Source organism: Colletotrichum gloeosporioides (genome assembly GCF_011800055.1).
Source record: "Colletotrichum gloeosporioides strain Lc1 chromosome Unknown consensus_68, whole genome shotgun sequence".
NCBI lineage: Eukaryota > Fungi > Ascomycota > Sordariomycetes > Glomerellales > Glomerellaceae > Colletotrichum > Colletotrichum gloeosporioides.
This window is the reverse complement of record NW_025544713.1, coordinates 69,864-85,253: the sequence shown is the minus strand read 5'-3', so window position 1 is coordinate 85,253 and position 15,390 is coordinate 69,864. Positions and strand designations below refer to the sequence as shown.

The following is a 15,390-nucleotide window of genomic DNA, read 5'->3' as shown; positions in this document are numbered from 1 at the left end:
AGCCTTAGCCGCTTGCGGTTCCCAAGATCAACGACACGATCTTCACTTAGCGTGGCCCAATGTGCAGAAGGGAGAAAACAAAAAAACCTCCGAGGTAACCAAAAAAAAAATATGACTATATTTCCTTCCAATCGGCAATCTTCCAAGAAACCTGCCACGCCTGCTTTGTCTCTCCCACTGGAAGGACAGTCCCAATTCCCACTGTATTCAGGGTCCTTCGGCAAGGGGGGCACACACCCGGCCATGCATACAGATGACAATCTGACAGGTAACGGACGGGAAGCGAGAGTGTGGGATGTGCGAGAGGGAAAGACTGCGTGCGGGAGGGGGTGGTGGGATGAGGATGGGCGCAGGGGAGGAGAGGGACGACGGGGAGAACGCGGGCGCTACTGCGAACAGAATGTTGGCATGTTTAGTCGTATCCCGGCAGCCTGGGTCCCGTAAAAAAAATAGAAGTGACCCTTTTTTCCCTACTGCTCGGGGAGTAATTTTGACGTGTCGGATGTCAGTTGGGCCCCACCGAGAAGGAGGGTAGGGTGCGGCGTTGGTCTTTTCGTTGTGTGATTCCGTGTCGTTTTTCGTCTCCGGCCGCACGGCGAAGGTGATGAAAAAGTGGCACCCCGGTCACCGGTGCCCCGCAGACCGGTGAAGAAGTGGATCCGCCCTCCGGCCAGTCACCGGTCGAGGCGTACCACACCTCTTTTGGGGGTTGTCGTTCTTTGTTTGACAGGAAACGGACTGCCCTGCGAAAGAAGTACACGCCCCTCCACGAACACGATCCTGGTGATTTTCATGTTCTCTGTTTTCCCCTGCTTGTTTAATGGATGACCACCACCCTCGTGCTTTCTTTTCTTTTTCCTCGAGGAATTTGGTGGTGTTGTCGTGTGGTTTGAGGGAGGGGGGCGCTACTGGCACGGCCCGAGGATCGCTGCAGAGTGTCGTTGGCTGGATTTGCGTTTTCGATGCGTCGGTTCTCTTGTTTTCCCCCTTGAAGCACGCACACTCCCCCCACTCACACGTTCTTCGCTGTCAGGTTGATCTCTTTGTCTGTTTGACAGGTGAGAATGGACATGTGACATGGTTTAGTTTCTTGTTTCTTGTGGTAGGGGGGACGGGGATGAGGTATAGGTACTTTGACGGGGTTGAGCCCCTGGTTGTGTGCGGGTGGTGATGGGAAACGGTCGTGACGTGGGTTGAAGTCCGTTTTCTATGTAGCTTGGAGGTTGTTGCTAGAGTTTTTTTTGAAGCTCTTCTCGAAGAGTTGTCATACCAGCTTTGTGCGCTTATTGAAGTCATTCGCCTGAGGTGATTGATCTTGGTGTTGGGCTGTTTGAACAATCGAGTACGGCGAGTATAACCGTGAAGCAACGCACTAAAGGGGTAATAAAATGGATTCGAAGCCGAAGGGGGCAGTAGAGGCTCTCAGCCAAAGATTTGAGTAATCAAACCAATCAATCAGCCCTTCACGCCGGGTGGGCAGGTTCAGACCTTGCCGCCAATGATGCATGTCATCACACAAGGCTGTGCCCCTTCCCGGCGCTGGCCCGGCTTGCGAGGTCATGTTCGTTGCTGCTACCAGATCCGGCAGGAGAATCTACACTAGAAGCAAACAAATGATAGAGGTCAAGTTGTGATCCAAACGGTGATGGGTCATCATTCCTCGCCACGTCAGTTCAAAATAAGGGATGTTGTTTGCTGGTTGTGCATGTGCGTTCACCCCTATGCAGGCAAAAGGGACGCTGCAACAAATGCAGCCCCCAACCAATTGAGAACAAACTACCTGCTTGTTGCAGGCCGAGTTCTTTCCCTTGGATCCGAACCCGAGGATCCGACATATTCGAGAGCCGGGGGCCTCCTTGTACAAGGTCAACTGCGTTGCTACATGTACGGTGTGCATGTTCGGTGGTCCGCGGTTGCGATGTGGTGTCTTCGAACGGATACTCGTATAACTGATGGCAGAAAGCCCGGTCCTCCATGGTGGTCTTGAGGGTTGCAAACCTAATGGGAAAGGACGACTTAATGAGGTGATGCATGGACGTTACGTCGCCACATTCGACGATTCGCCTTTTGAATTACGAGAGGGTCAGCGAAGAAGCTTGCACACTCCCTTCCGATAGCCATGGAAGTGAAGGACATTTGTTGGAACTAATCCAAACACCAACATACCAGATCAGGAGCAGCCCCTATCACGAGCTATCGTTTAGCACATTCCATTATAAAAGCCAAGAAGTCTTCACCAAAGCATACATTGTTTCAAAACATCAATGGACCGACATGACTGGCGTTATTCAACGAAGCCAATCAAAAGACTCCGGGTCCGTCTATGCAAGTGCTACTCTGTCCGCAGGAGGCAAAGACCGAGCTTGAATTCAACGATGCTCTCCGTCACTTGTATCCTGCGTTTATTGTGTCGATGGAATCTGGCGACAAAGAAAAGATTGATATTTCTTGTACACATCGACGTCAAACTTGTGTTTCACCTTATGTGAAAACCGACCAACCCTTGGGAATGACGACAACGAGATCATGGTTAATACTGCTGATCCGAGAAAATAGTTTCAGCGCATCATGCAAGGACCGAACCAATTGATTCAAAGTGTCCATGCATTGAAGTGGTCGTAACCTGGTATCTGTTGAAAAAGTTTAGTTGACTTGCACATGGTGTCGGGACTCGAGGAAATAGCCCCCAGAATCCGCTGTGGTTGGATTGGGGGTGATGAGTGGTGAGTTCACCCTTGAAATTAGATGTATCATGGCTTGACAGACGTGTATGTACGTCTTTTATCGACTTTTCTTGTCACGGCGAGATTGAGGAATACTCCAAGAAGAACAGATATCGAGAAAGATGAATATTCTCACTGAATTGACAGAGCAGCATAGCTCTTATACTCCCAATCTCGCGGGATCCGAAGAAATTTCACACCTCAGTAATCTACAGAAGCTTCCGAACGCAAAACTTGTCTCTTTCCGGGACCAAATAACATGAGGCTCAACTGCAAATTGATATAACATAATGTAATGAGCTTCCAGACTGCCTGGACGACCATGCCGTACAGGATCGTCTAGACGAGAAATGGCATTGTGAGTCTGGTCAAGAGTACTAGAAAGCTCGTATAGAAGACTGGGCAGTAGGTTTCGAAGACTTCGTAGCTGACAAATAGAAATATTCAGTATTACATATCTCCATCAGATTCAGACCAGGGATTGCCAAAACTCCATAGCGATGACCTAAGTCGATCTGGAAATCTACACACAGGTATTACATAGACCACCTGAATACGTCGACTGATGCAATGGAAGAAACAAAGGAAGACGATCAAGCGCTCGGGATAGTACCGAATCCCTTCTAATGGAGATGGTTGCACATGTCTAGCCTGGTGCGTGCTTTTGGCGCCAGGCAACTGCCAAACAGACAGGGTCCCAAGTTAATGCCGTAAAAGATGAGCTGAATTGTCTGATATACCACTTTTATATCTTGTAAACCGGAGTCTATCTTGTCAATAGGGCCGATTCAAAAGGCAGCTTTGCTACAGAAAATCTCTGAAACGTAACTCACTTCGGGCGATCCCTCCTAAAGTACCTTGAAACCAAACTTCTGCCCAGGACGCTTGTAGTAATTCTAAAATGCTTAGCGCGGAGTGTGACAGTCTACATATTCCTTCTAGTTAGATGGAGCCTCCAGCTGAAGAACAAATTCGGACTCCCAAGTATGGGAGTCGTTGACGGCATCTACTGTCGAGCAGACAGTAGGCGACACTCATGCCAACAACTTGAGAGTTGACCATGGCTTGGGTGGTATGTCTGTCAGTCGGTTCCCGCCGCCTATATGACCAGACACAAAACTGATGCATCGTCACGAAGGGGCGAATAGACGGCAGAAACTGCAACACAGCGGCGCAAAGTGACTATATTGCCACGTTGACATCATTAGCGGTACGTCTGATTCCAGGGCGCTCTTGTACCTGGGCAGATATCATCCTTGCATCTAGATACAGGTCCATCTTCCAAGACAAGTAAGCCGCGGGGGAGCAACGAGAGACGCATACTATGCTTTTATCTCCATTGATGTGTGACAATTTGATGAAATTCGGGGCTTTCAAGGATCTCGTTCAAGATTGAAACGTTGTCAGCTGAGGAAGACCGCTTGCCATATAAGACTCGGTGCATTTGGTTCTAGGACTATGCCAAAATAAACAAATCCGTGCGTCACGGTTTTACTTGGATTTTCTTACCAGCCGGGTCCGAAGAATCATCGTTGTTTTGGGCTAGCACTGCCTGACATGAACGCACTGAAGTCTCAACTCGAGGTGAAAACAGAAACTTTCTCGTTGTAGAAAGAATAAACAGCGAGCAGTATTGAACGACGGAGACTGTGTCAAAATGAGCCCGAGTCGTGGATTTCCCAGAGACATGTGCGGACAAACCCCTCGACTCGTATCCCTCCTTCCCCTTACGAGGGCACCGAAACGCTGCGATATCTTGCAAGAGAACCGAGCGCATTGAATATCACTGACGCAGATTTCTGGATCTTTAAGTACTAATACAACCTGCAAATGCTTCAAATGGGACAAAGGGGGCTATGATAACAGCAACAGAACGTGTTTGACAGATGGGTTTCCAGAACCCTCGGATGTTGTGGCAACAACGATGCCCTAGGTACTCAAGTTCTCTTCGGGTCTTCCAGAAAAGTCCCTATCCTGACAGCACTTGTTGACTGTCTAGCTTCAAGACTTCGCTGTGTACATCGCATATACGTCTCCAGTATTCCACAAAGATAAACAACGCAGGACAGGGGGGATGAAAGACAGCACCAAAGGGCCATGCTATCTATTGCATAGCTTCCTGTCCCCAATATGGAACCGGTCGTTTGTGACCGCAGCTTTTACTGGCTGTGACAGCTGGTACCTGGACCTCAACGGGGATGAGGACTACCAGGATTGGAGTGTACTACTAGACAAAGTCCACGGTGCAAACTTATAGCAGTCCCGAAATTAGTAGCCGCCAGCTACATCCGAAGAACGAGCTGATGTATACAGCATGCCTAGGTTGCTCAAGGGTCCAATACAGCAACCGCGAAGCCTCAGTCCGCCTGTAAAGAAAACGAGACGCCAGACTTGAGGCATCGTGAACATGCCAGAACAATTAATCAAGAGGTACAACGCGGATAGATTACTAGTAAGTGGAAAGCAAAGTAAACCTGGTTGCCTGCTGTCGAGATCAACTAAACATATACTATTGTGCGAACATCTGGCTCAGGGCGTCACCCCTGACCCTGGATAAACTGTCGGCGAGGACGGACGACAGAGATATGCAGAAGTTGCAACGGCGTCCCATCAGTCTCTTGTATAACGGGGAGGTTAAGTTGTAGAATTGATGATCCCGACCTTGCCAGTTCCAAGCCCCGACGACAGTCGATGGACTATTTTCCTCGGTGAAGTCGTGAGAAGAAGGAACCAACCCGCCATTTATAGATCATCGTTATGCAACACTGAGCGCGCCTTAACATGCCGTATGGGATGTTCGACTACATGGGGCACATTACTTTTTGACAGCACGAATCCGCAGACTCTAGCATGATCGGGATACGTGCCCTTTGAGACCATTCATCATAGACCAGACACGAGATTTCAGGCCAGAATCAATATTATTTGCGCCTCAAAGATAAATAGCCAGCGACTCAACTAGAGAAGCGTAACCTCCGACGCCAAGACCGGGCAGACGGGACGTCCGGCCGTATGCATGACTGCTCAAAGAAACCCGAAATCCTACGATACCATCGCGAAACCTCCAACGCTGATAACAATCCATACGCGTAAAACAGAGTTTGAAGGGGCTAGGGAGCAATGATTCATTATAGACTATCTGCCTGTCGGATGTGACATCCATCGTGCTTTATAATTGAGTAAAGAACATCGAAGAAAGCAGCTTAGGGCTGCTGAGGGGTATAAGTCGAAGGGAAGGAAGGAGGCGCGGTGTGAGATTGGTTTTGGAGCACCCTCAGGTAGTACCTGATTCTTGCGTCCTCATCCATCATTTGCTGATAACCGACGGCAGCGAATTGAGAGGCCAGCTGGCCAGGTTGAAGGGAAATCGAGCTTCGGTGCTGGGTAGGGAGTCTATTGGGAGGCTCAACATTGCCAACCCGATGACCGTCAACGGAATTAGAGGGAACGTTGTGAGGTGTCGGAGATGAGCTGAGCTTGGCTTCGGGAGACTCATGACTTCCGCCCGAGACCTCCGAAGTCGTGTCAGTTAAAAAGGCCTGCTTGGTGGTAGGGCGCGGCTGAGTGCGAGGCTGGGAGCTGTCGGCCTTGACCTTCTAAGTGGCGGCAGCTGGCTCATCCTTATTCGCCTGAGGGTACGAAAGACCAGCATTCTGAGCAACGCGTTTCCACGTCTCTAGTTCCTTATAGAGACGTTCACACTCTTGCTTGAGCTTGTCGTTGGACGCACTGAGCTCTGCTATAGCTTGCTCCGTCAACAGCTTCTCCAGAGTCCACTTCTCGATGTTCTGGTTCTCGTTCTCCTTGAGCTGGTTGATGAACGTAACGGCGCGCTGGAGGATAGATCCCTTGTTCTTCTCGCAGTTAGGCACGATCTTGGCGAGCTCGTTGATGCCCTCATTGATCGTCTCGCGTCGACGGCGCTCCACTGTCCACGTGTTAGTGTACGTTCAACGAGGAAAGTTAGGCGTACTCACCCTCTTTGTGGTTGTCCTTGCGCATCTTGTGCCACTCCTCCGAGCCAACATCGGGTTTCTTGGCTGGTGTACTGGCAGATCCGGTGGAGTAGCGGTGTTGAGGCGGCTGGGGTGGAGGAGGCTGATGTGTCTGATGAGGTGGTTGAGGCACACCCTGCACTCCATTGGTAGGCTGAGGAACGTTCGGCAGTGATGACATGAGTCCATCCGGGGAAGGGAAGTGATCCTGGTGAGGCTCATTGGCGGCCTGAGCAGCGAATTGTTCTTCCGTAGTGGGCGGAACGTGGAGAGTGGGATACATTCCAAGAGCGGCAGCCGCGGTGCTGGACGCATTGGCCGGGTCGGCGGCCTCGGAGTGCTCGGCGGCAGCAGCTTGCTGGAGGGCGCTGAAGTCGGCGACATTGACGCCATTAGCGGCGGCGGCGTTGGCAGCCTCGATGGCATTCTCAATGAAGGCAGTGGTGTCTGCATCAGGTCCGGCGCTGGTGCGCTTGGCACGGCCAGGACTCGTAGACTCCGACATGTCACGCTTGCGCTTCTGACCGGGAGAGGGTGACTGAGCCAGCTCAGACAGGTCTGGGTGGTCGCTGAGGACTTCGGCCATCGTACTTATGGGGTGAGGAGGAAAGTTTTCGTTGGACGAAGAGGTGGTTGATGGTAATGCTAGACAGGCGTCCACAACTCAGAATTTGAATCAGCACCCAAGGTCGCTTGATGAGGCTGACGAGGTTATTAGCATCGAAAAATCTGACTGCACCGGGATAGGAAGTAAGAGAAGGTGCCGATGGGGCAAAGGTGAGATGAGGCACTCTGGACGGAAGGTGAGACGAAATTCACTGCGGCTGCAGAATCCGGAGGGAAGGCGACAGCCAGCCTAGTGCAAGAATGGTGAGAGCACTTGCCCTTTGAGTTGACGTTCCTGCTTCAACACTCAGGTCTTGTTGACCAAAGAGCATTGTTGAGTGAGACTGTGAATGAGCTGGAGGGAGGCAGGCGTAGCAGGCATTTTGAGGGCATTCAGTCCTTCAGATCGTGCATCTCACGTAGAGCAGTAGACATAGGAGCACAGGTAGTGTTTCTTCCTCTCATGATAGATTTGTATCAATCATTAGTTCTCAAGGGTTTCTCGATATCAATCGCTTGATTGTGGTTGGGAAGAGCATCGCGATGCGCGTCGCCGAGGATGGGCTTCATTCCAGAAAATAGCGCAAGCGACAGCGACAGACGCGCCCCCAGAGAAGGGCAGGCCTGCGCGTTGCATTGGCCGTGTGATAGTGAGAGGCGATAGGGCAGAGAGGAAGATCGTCAGGAAAAATGGGACAGGTCGCATACCTCTAGATCATGTGCTTCGCAGCGTGGTCTGGGCGGTGTAGGGAGGGAGCTCCAGATCACGGGTTTTGCTGGAGTTCACGTGTTGGCGGCGTGATCAAACTCGTGATATCGCGCGGCGGCGGGTGCGGCAGCTGGGGGGCCCTTTCGCTCCGGATGGGGCCGGTTGTACCGTTGTAAGTGTCGAGGTTCAAGTCGAAAACCCTCGAGGACGAGTCGAAAAACTTCACGCGAAATGCAATTCTTGAAAAGAATCTTCAGTAGTTCGAGACGAACTGCAGGCTTGCGCTACTCTTTTAATTCCTGGGCAAGAGCAGGTCGGGGTGGTTGAGTCGGGCTTGTCGATTTGGGGGGGGGAGCAGCAGCGCAACGACGGCGGGAAGCTCTGGTCACGCGGCAGAGGAAGAGGGTGAACACGTGCAAAGTGGGTGAGGCTGGAGATAAATACGCCTGAGAGCGAGGACGGATGCAGGCCTGAGGCAGGACTTCGGACATGGCCAATCAGCATGCCGAAAGCCACACCCCCCAGGCGCCCGGCTGGCCTGTGGGTGCCAGCGTACTCCTTCCGCGACTGCCCCGATCCAATCCCATTTCTTCAGAGGGGCACACGCTGCAGCAGACTCCCCGGCCTGGGAGACATGCGAGTGATGCTTGTCGCGTCTTATCGATGGCGCGCGTTATCGTCACCCTCAACATGTTAGTACAACACACAGCACGGCCGAAGCTATCCGTACGGGCTACGGGCAAGCAGCAAGCTACGACAGCACCGCAGAGCAGGGGTAGCTCCGACCGGTCTGAGGAGTGTGGGTTTGTTAGCCTCTGGCTTCGGTACAGTGCACCCAACCGTCGCCTGGCGCGTCAGGAAATGCCGAGCCTCGCCAATCACCTGATGCCGCCGTGGGCTGCCAGCATGAATCAAGTGACTGATGGGTTGTGAGACATTCCACTTTGAAGACGAGCACAGCGTCTGCATCGGCCAAGATAGTCTTGACCGTTGCGAGTCGTCGCCTCGTTCGTGTGTTACCTGCTACATTCTACCACCATGATCACGACGGTGACTGAGGTGCTTACGAGAGACGGAAGGTGGGGGGCATCAGAAAGCTTTAGGGACCTCGGCCTTATGTAAGCGGGCGAGAGCCACAGAAGTGGTCTGTGCACAGATAGCAGTCCGTCACTTGTGGGGTTGGGGATGAAGCATCGGAAGTGAAGCACGAGAGCAAGCTGTGAATGACGTCCTGGCAGGAGAAGTTGACGAGCGAGGTTGATGTCTTGATCAGTGAAAGCAGTCAACCCAGCCCATGAAATTTGTTTGAAAACATCCCGCTCAAAGATCAATTTCCGTATATCTTAACAGCCACCCTGGCCCCGCCACATTGACATCGGCCCGGATAACGTCAACGTCCAGGTCGTTGGCGCCGTATCAGTGCATCTGTGCTCCCAGCTTCCACTCAATCCCATCTCCCGAACTCCCGAAGCCACAACGCCAACAGCCAACATCCCTCCGCCGAGGAGGCCTTTCACCAATAACTTTCCAACTCGCCATTGAAACCCTCGAGAGTAACCCTCTCGAAGCTCCAACATGGCAGACCACGAACATTCAATAATCAAACACCAAGACCACCTCCTCCTCGTCCGTGGCCCCCTCCTCGCCCTCCGTCACGATGTGAACTAACCCATGCCGCCAGGACCAACCCCTCCTCCGCCTCCCGTACGAACTTCTCCGCAAGAACTTCCGCCAAGCCCACTTCACAGTCGAGAAGGACTCGACAGCAATCAAGTCCCTGCTCAAAGAGACGGCCACCGCCTCCGTCAACGGCCGCGCCTCACCCGACGATGTCCTCAAGAACCTCGACACAATGATCGCCCGCATGCGCGGCGTAAAACGCAAGCTCGCCGCCCACGCCGACGAGGAGGCCCGTCTGACCCGCCAGGCCGGCGCCAGGATCTCCCACCTCGGCGACCTGTACGGCATGCACTCCGTCGACGACGTCAAGTATGAAGCGTGGAGCCGCGCGCGGCTGGATCGTCTGCTGGTCGACTACCTTCTGCGGCACGGATACAACGAGTCCGCCAAAGCCCTGACGGCGGAGCGCGGCATGGATGACCTCGTGGACGTGGAGACGTTTGTGCAAATGAGTCGAATCCAGGAAGCGTTGCGGAACGGAAGCGTCGTAGAAGCTCTTGCGTGGTGCCAGGATAACAAAAAGGAACTGAGAAAGATGGATGTGCGTTCTCTCCCGCAACACCCCCCTCCCTCTAAGGATGCTAACGACCTCTCTCAGAGCAACCTCGAATTCATGCTCCGGTTCCAACAATACATCGAACTAGTCCGCACCCAGTCCCAACCAAAACTGCTCGACGCAATCGCCCACGCGAAGAGGTACTTAGTCCCGTTCAAGGCGACCTACCCGGAAGAGCTCCGCAAAGCTTTCGGCCTCCTTGCGTACCCCCCGAACGCCGCCAACGCAGTCTACTCCGACCTTTATAGCCCAGACCGCTGGAACACCCTCGCGGACCTCTTCACCCGCACCCACAACTCCCTCCTCGCCCTCCCCTCCTTCCCGCTCCTCCACATCGCCCTCTCCTCCGGCCTGTCCGCCCTCAAGACACCAGCCTGCCACTCGGCAAACTCGTCTCACGTGGCCCCCTCGGACGCAAACACCGCCACCAACGCCTCCGCGACGGCAGGCACCCAGTCCGTGTGCCCCATCTGCTCCACCGAGCTCAACGACCTCGCGCGCAACGTCCCGTACGCGCACCACACCAAGAGCTACGTCGAGCACGACCTGCTGCTCCTCCCCAACAGCCGCGCCTACGGCAAGGAGCGTCTGGAAGATTACGCCAAGAAATCGGGCCTCCCGCCGGACCAGGTTAAGGACCTGAGGACCGGCGATATTTACTCGGTAGACAAGCTCAAGAAGGTTTTCATTACATGAGCAATCTACGCCCCGTCGAGAAGGACGAAATGGCGCTTGTCCTCCTCGTTATGTGTACCGCATCATTATACCTTCACAAGGTTGCAGGTCCCTTTGTTACAGCGTAAAAGGTTCATTTCGAATGGGTTTGGAGTTTCAGGCGCAGCGTCCCCCCCCCTTTTTTCTTGGAAATTTCTTAGAAGCCAGGCAGGTTTCAATCGAAGAAGTACAGTTGTACCAGAGTATTTAGACAACCCCAATCAAAAACCACCCGTTCAATCAAATGCGTCGTCACCATTATACGTCTGTTGTAGACTGACCAAATCAGGATACATCATCAGCAGCAGCACTGTGAACAACTAAACACGCGTTTTAATTGCAGTCGTTCCCCCAACCCCACCGTTTGATCCAGGTATTCACAATACAGTACATGATTAAGAGAAGTTTCATACGCTCGTCCTCTCTTATCTCGCTCTCTCTCACTCCCGCTGTGTCTTCTTCTTTCTTTAGTTGGTGACAGCCGTTTTCCTTCCCTTGCCCTTCCAGAACCGCAAGCTGGGTTTACTTTTCAGGCTGGTAATGCATATATAGCTTTCCATCCATCTATCCTCGATGGCGTTGTTATTTGTGTGTGTCAGTGTGCTTGTGTGTTTCCCCCCTTTCCTTGAAATGAAAGAAAGCCATGAACACCGCCCACACCTTGGTCCAACCCAGGTTTCCAACAGCCTTGCTCGTTTTCCCTTTTTTCTGACGTGATTCATGAAACCAGGACCTTCCCGAATCCCAACTCCATATCGAGTCCGCGCACACAAAGACGTTCGACCGAAAAGAACGAAACGAGCCCAGAGGGATATTGCTCCTACTTCTGGAACCCGCCTCAAACTAGATGTACTCCCGAGGCTGAGCGTGTTCGACATAAAGAGTGGATAACAGCTCGTGGACCTTCAAGATAGAAATATGATGCAAAACCAAACCCAATGAGGTTGTGCCCCTGAGAACAAGTCACCATGGCCAGTCTCAGGGTACAACACGCGCCAGAACCCTAAAGCATCCCAGTGTGGTTATAGTGATGGGCGTCCGGAGGCTTAACTCCCTAACTTCTGCCTGCAAAGGCAAAGTTACCGAACACGCCGCCGCCCCCACCCGGTGTCATCGGGCCCATCGATAGGCCGTTGGTGTTGTGGGATTGCGCGGCGGGTGTGCTCACAAGGCCGACACTAGCAGTGTTGGGCGTGCTTGGCCCGCCGTTCTGCTGGCCGTTGGGTCCCTGGTGCGACTGGTCCTGGTTGCCGGCGTTGTTACCGAACGGCGGCAGCCTCTCGAGCACCAAGAGGTCCGGAATGCCGAGACCCCACACCTTGCCGACGTGCTCTTCGGGGATCTCACCGTTGAAGATTTTGTCGCGCATCTGGAAGAAGACCTTGCCCGTGAGCAGAGAATCGGAACCGGCCTGATGCGCGTTGCCCACACGCTTGATCTTGAGGGAGTCGGCAATGTTCTCAAGACCAGACTTGTGCTCGAACTTTTGGAGGATATCGGCGCTGCTGGGGTCGCTCGGGGTGAGGAGCCCCGAGTTATGCAGTCGAATGGCATGCTTCATAAGATGCTTGACATCATAAGCTGACGGGAAGTACTTCTTCATGACTCCATCGAAGTCCGCTTCGTCGTTGGGAAGGTCGTTGCAGGTGAGGAGCTTGGTGAGATACCCGAAATCGTAGCCGCCGTGGAAGGAGATCCACTTTACGTTGTCGAAGCAGACTAGACCGGACGGGATGAGGAGAGAAGCGAACTCGTGAGGGTCGATACCGTCTCTCTCGAGGAGAGCAAAGTCGATGCCCGCGCTCGATAATGATTCGATCGATTTCTCGTTGTACATGTCGTCCTTGACGGAGAATTTGAAGTTGAACTGCCAGGCATAGGGGAAGGGACCTTGCGACGCGGCCCTTTTGCCCGCGGCACCTAGTTCAATGTCTTGAGTCGAATTTGGTCGCGCAGGAGGCGTCTCGCCGTCTTCGTTGAACAGTGTCAACCCGATCTGGATGACTTTGAGCATATCAACGTTGGTGCGCAGGCACTGGTAGTGGTAATCGCTCTTCCCCCTGAAAGAGCCCATCGGCCGTGACACCACGCCTGGGAATTCGGTATCCTACGATTGACAGTCGTCAGTTTTGGTCTTCCCGAGTCTCGGGGGCTGAGTCTCAGCTAACCATGGCAATATACGGATACTTGTCGACAAGCTCCCTCAACACGGCCATCTCCTCGACAAGATTGTGCTTCCAGACCTCACGTATCCTTCCCTTGTTCTGGGTCGTTCGCGCCGGCGCGCCGCCATGGTCGAGCCCAAAGTTGTGCTGCGGCTGGCCGTGCGGTTGCTGCTGCAAGTTCGCGGCGTGGAAGCTCATGCGCGCAGCGTGGCTGCTGAGGCTATTGTCGGCGCCCAGGGGGAAGCCGCCATTTAGACCTGGAGTACCGCCAAGAACATTTCCGTTCGTAGAAAAGGGGCTGATCTGGGCGTTGGCGTTGAGGTAGGAGGGATTGCCACCGAGGGGAGGCCCATGGTTCGCGGCATGGCCTTGGGCGGCGTGGGAGGGGAACTGCTGGTGGTAAGGCGATATGGTGTTGGGCCCGCCAGGGAACCTAGGGATCGGTGGCGGCATGCCAGAATTTGCCTCCCGAGAAGGGGCTTCAAGTTATATATGAAGTATTGCGAGTCTACCGCGTCGTCGAACGATGTTTCGTCGGTCTCTGAGGGGTTGTGGACGATCCACGGCCCTGCATTTGCGTCTGGGGTTGAGGAGGTACGGGGCCTGGCAGCAGAAGAGCGCCTTTGTTCTCCGCCGCCGGTCGTCGGAACTCGGTCTCGCTCGGTGAGGTGCGTCGTCCAAAAGGTTCGATTCTGCGCGTGCTTCGGTATCGTTGCGACGATTGATTTCTGTTTCGTTCGTTCTGAGTCGTGCTGTGCGATGGGCGCTGGGTAAAGATACGTCTGGCTGAGCTCGGTTTTAGGGACAGAATGTGTGTCTACGAGCCCAAAGGCTTGCTGAGTTGACCATGGACGGAGGGGTGGTCTGTGCGGGGCCCCGAGCCAGCCAGGTACGTACCAGCGGGACTTTCCGACGACAACATCTCAAAGATCTCCAATCAGCTTCCTTCCAACTCGACTGACCACAACCCCGAACCGTCCATTGTTGTACGGCGAGACGACATTCACACAGCAATCATGCAGCCATCGAGGTATGCTCCTTCTAAAGTGGTCAATTGATTTGGTACATTCGAGACCAGCCGACTAATGGACCCCCTTCCGACGATAGGATACTCAGGGCCACCCACGGCCCGAAGCCCAATGTCACCGGCTTCGACATGAGAGCCTTCAAGGAGGCCGCCGGACAGCCCAGATACGACCCTTGGGAGAGAGCGTTAGTGCAGACCATTCGCATGCGGGCGCTTGCGATTCCCGGACAACCGCTGACGGTCGAGATACAGAGAGTCCTGGAGATACAAGGGCCCTTTCACGAGGTTCAACCGATTCAAGGGATCCTTCCCCGGCCTGGGCATTGCGACCGTCGCTTTCGCCGGCTACTGCGCGTACGAGTACTTCTTCCTGGCCGACGACCACCACCATGGCGACAGCCACGGCAACGACCACCACTAGAGGGGCGGCTTGGAGGGGAAGCGAGAGGGAGGGGAGTTGCTCCGCTGTACATTTACCTCTCGAGTCGGCAGACCGGCTCGCTGGAAGGGTCTAGACGAAGACGAATTGTGTTCCCGCGATCAAGAACATTGCCGAATCTGTGATTTCCGCGGGTGCCGTGATGGTCAAGTCAAGACAGGGCCATGGTGTGGTTGAACGATGTGCTTTGCGGTCGGAGCAATCGAGGCTCCAGACTAAGGTCATGCCTGAATGCCTCTGGAATCAGAAAGCGTCATGTATGCATTCCGGGCTCACTGGCCTATGTACGGAGGCCATGCGAGGCAGCCAGCACTTGAAGATCTATGAACCTGGTAAACTGCCCATTAATCTCCTGGATCTGTACTAGCGGCGGAGAGAATCGAACAGTCAGCGTGTACCGGTATGACATTTTTGCTTGCTTCAAGCCTGCTACGGTTCCCGTCCTCACAAGATGTACTGGCTTAGAACCACTGAGGCTACCGAGCGGCTATTTTGAGTGAGAGCGCTAGCAGGGTTCTCGTAAAGTCCCCGAAGCTTTTAAGAGCGAGCCCTGAGGGCATATTAAACACAAGCATGAAAAACCGTCATCATGGCTATCGTACATGCATCTAGCAGTAGACCGACCTCCGGGGGCGTCGGTGAAGTGTGCCGCCCCCACCAACCGAACGATACAGTTATTCGTCCTGAAGACGGTTCCTGCATGAGCGAACACATCTACAGGTCGGAATTAAGTTTTCCGTCATCAAGGTGCCTCAGCCACCTCACCAAGCTCGTAT

General features: G+C 53.6%; 4 protein-coding genes across 4 annotated transcripts; 2 read left to right on the top strand and 2 right to left on the bottom strand.

Moving 5' to 3' along the window:
• Positions 1-6,319: 6,319 nt before the first annotated feature.
• On the bottom strand, positions 6,320-7,304 carry GCG54_00006722 (Transcriptional regulator CBF1; the record flags this gene model as incomplete). Its single annotated transcript, XM_045406721.1, has 2 exons — positions 6,320-6,651; positions 6,701-7,304. The coding sequence occupies 2 exons, from the start codon at positions 7,302-7,304 to the stop codon at positions 6,320-6,322; spliced, it is 936 nt and encodes a 311-aa protein (XP_045260373.1).
• Positions 7,305-9,608: 2,304 nt separating this feature from the next.
• Positions 9,609-10,965, top strand: GCG54_00006721 (Protein FYV10; the record flags this gene model as incomplete). The annotated part of the gene is made up of 2 exons (XM_045406720.1): positions 9,609-9,692; positions 9,715-10,965. The coding sequence occupies 2 exons, from the start codon at positions 9,609-9,611 to the stop codon at positions 10,963-10,965; spliced, it is 1,335 nt and encodes a 444-aa protein (XP_045260372.1).
• Positions 10,966-12,037: 1,072 nt separating this feature from the next.
• Positions 12,038-13,625, bottom strand: GCG54_00006720 (CCR4-NOT transcription complex subunit 7; the record flags this gene model as incomplete). Its single annotated transcript, XM_045406719.1, has 2 exons — positions 12,038-13,090; positions 13,152-13,625. Coding segments are annotated over 2 exons (1,527 nt in total), but the record flags the coding sequence as incomplete, so codon positions are not given.
• A 539-nt stretch (positions 13,626-14,164) lies between these two features.
• Positions 14,165-14,596, top strand: GCG54_00006719 (uncharacterized protein; the record flags this gene model as incomplete). The annotated part of the gene is made up of 3 exons (XM_045406718.1): positions 14,165-14,178; positions 14,256-14,360; positions 14,428-14,596. 3 exons carry the CDS (start codon positions 14,165-14,167, stop codon positions 14,594-14,596), a joined length of 288 nt encoding a protein of 95 aa, XP_045260370.1.
• Positions 14,597-15,390: the final 794 nt, after the last annotated feature.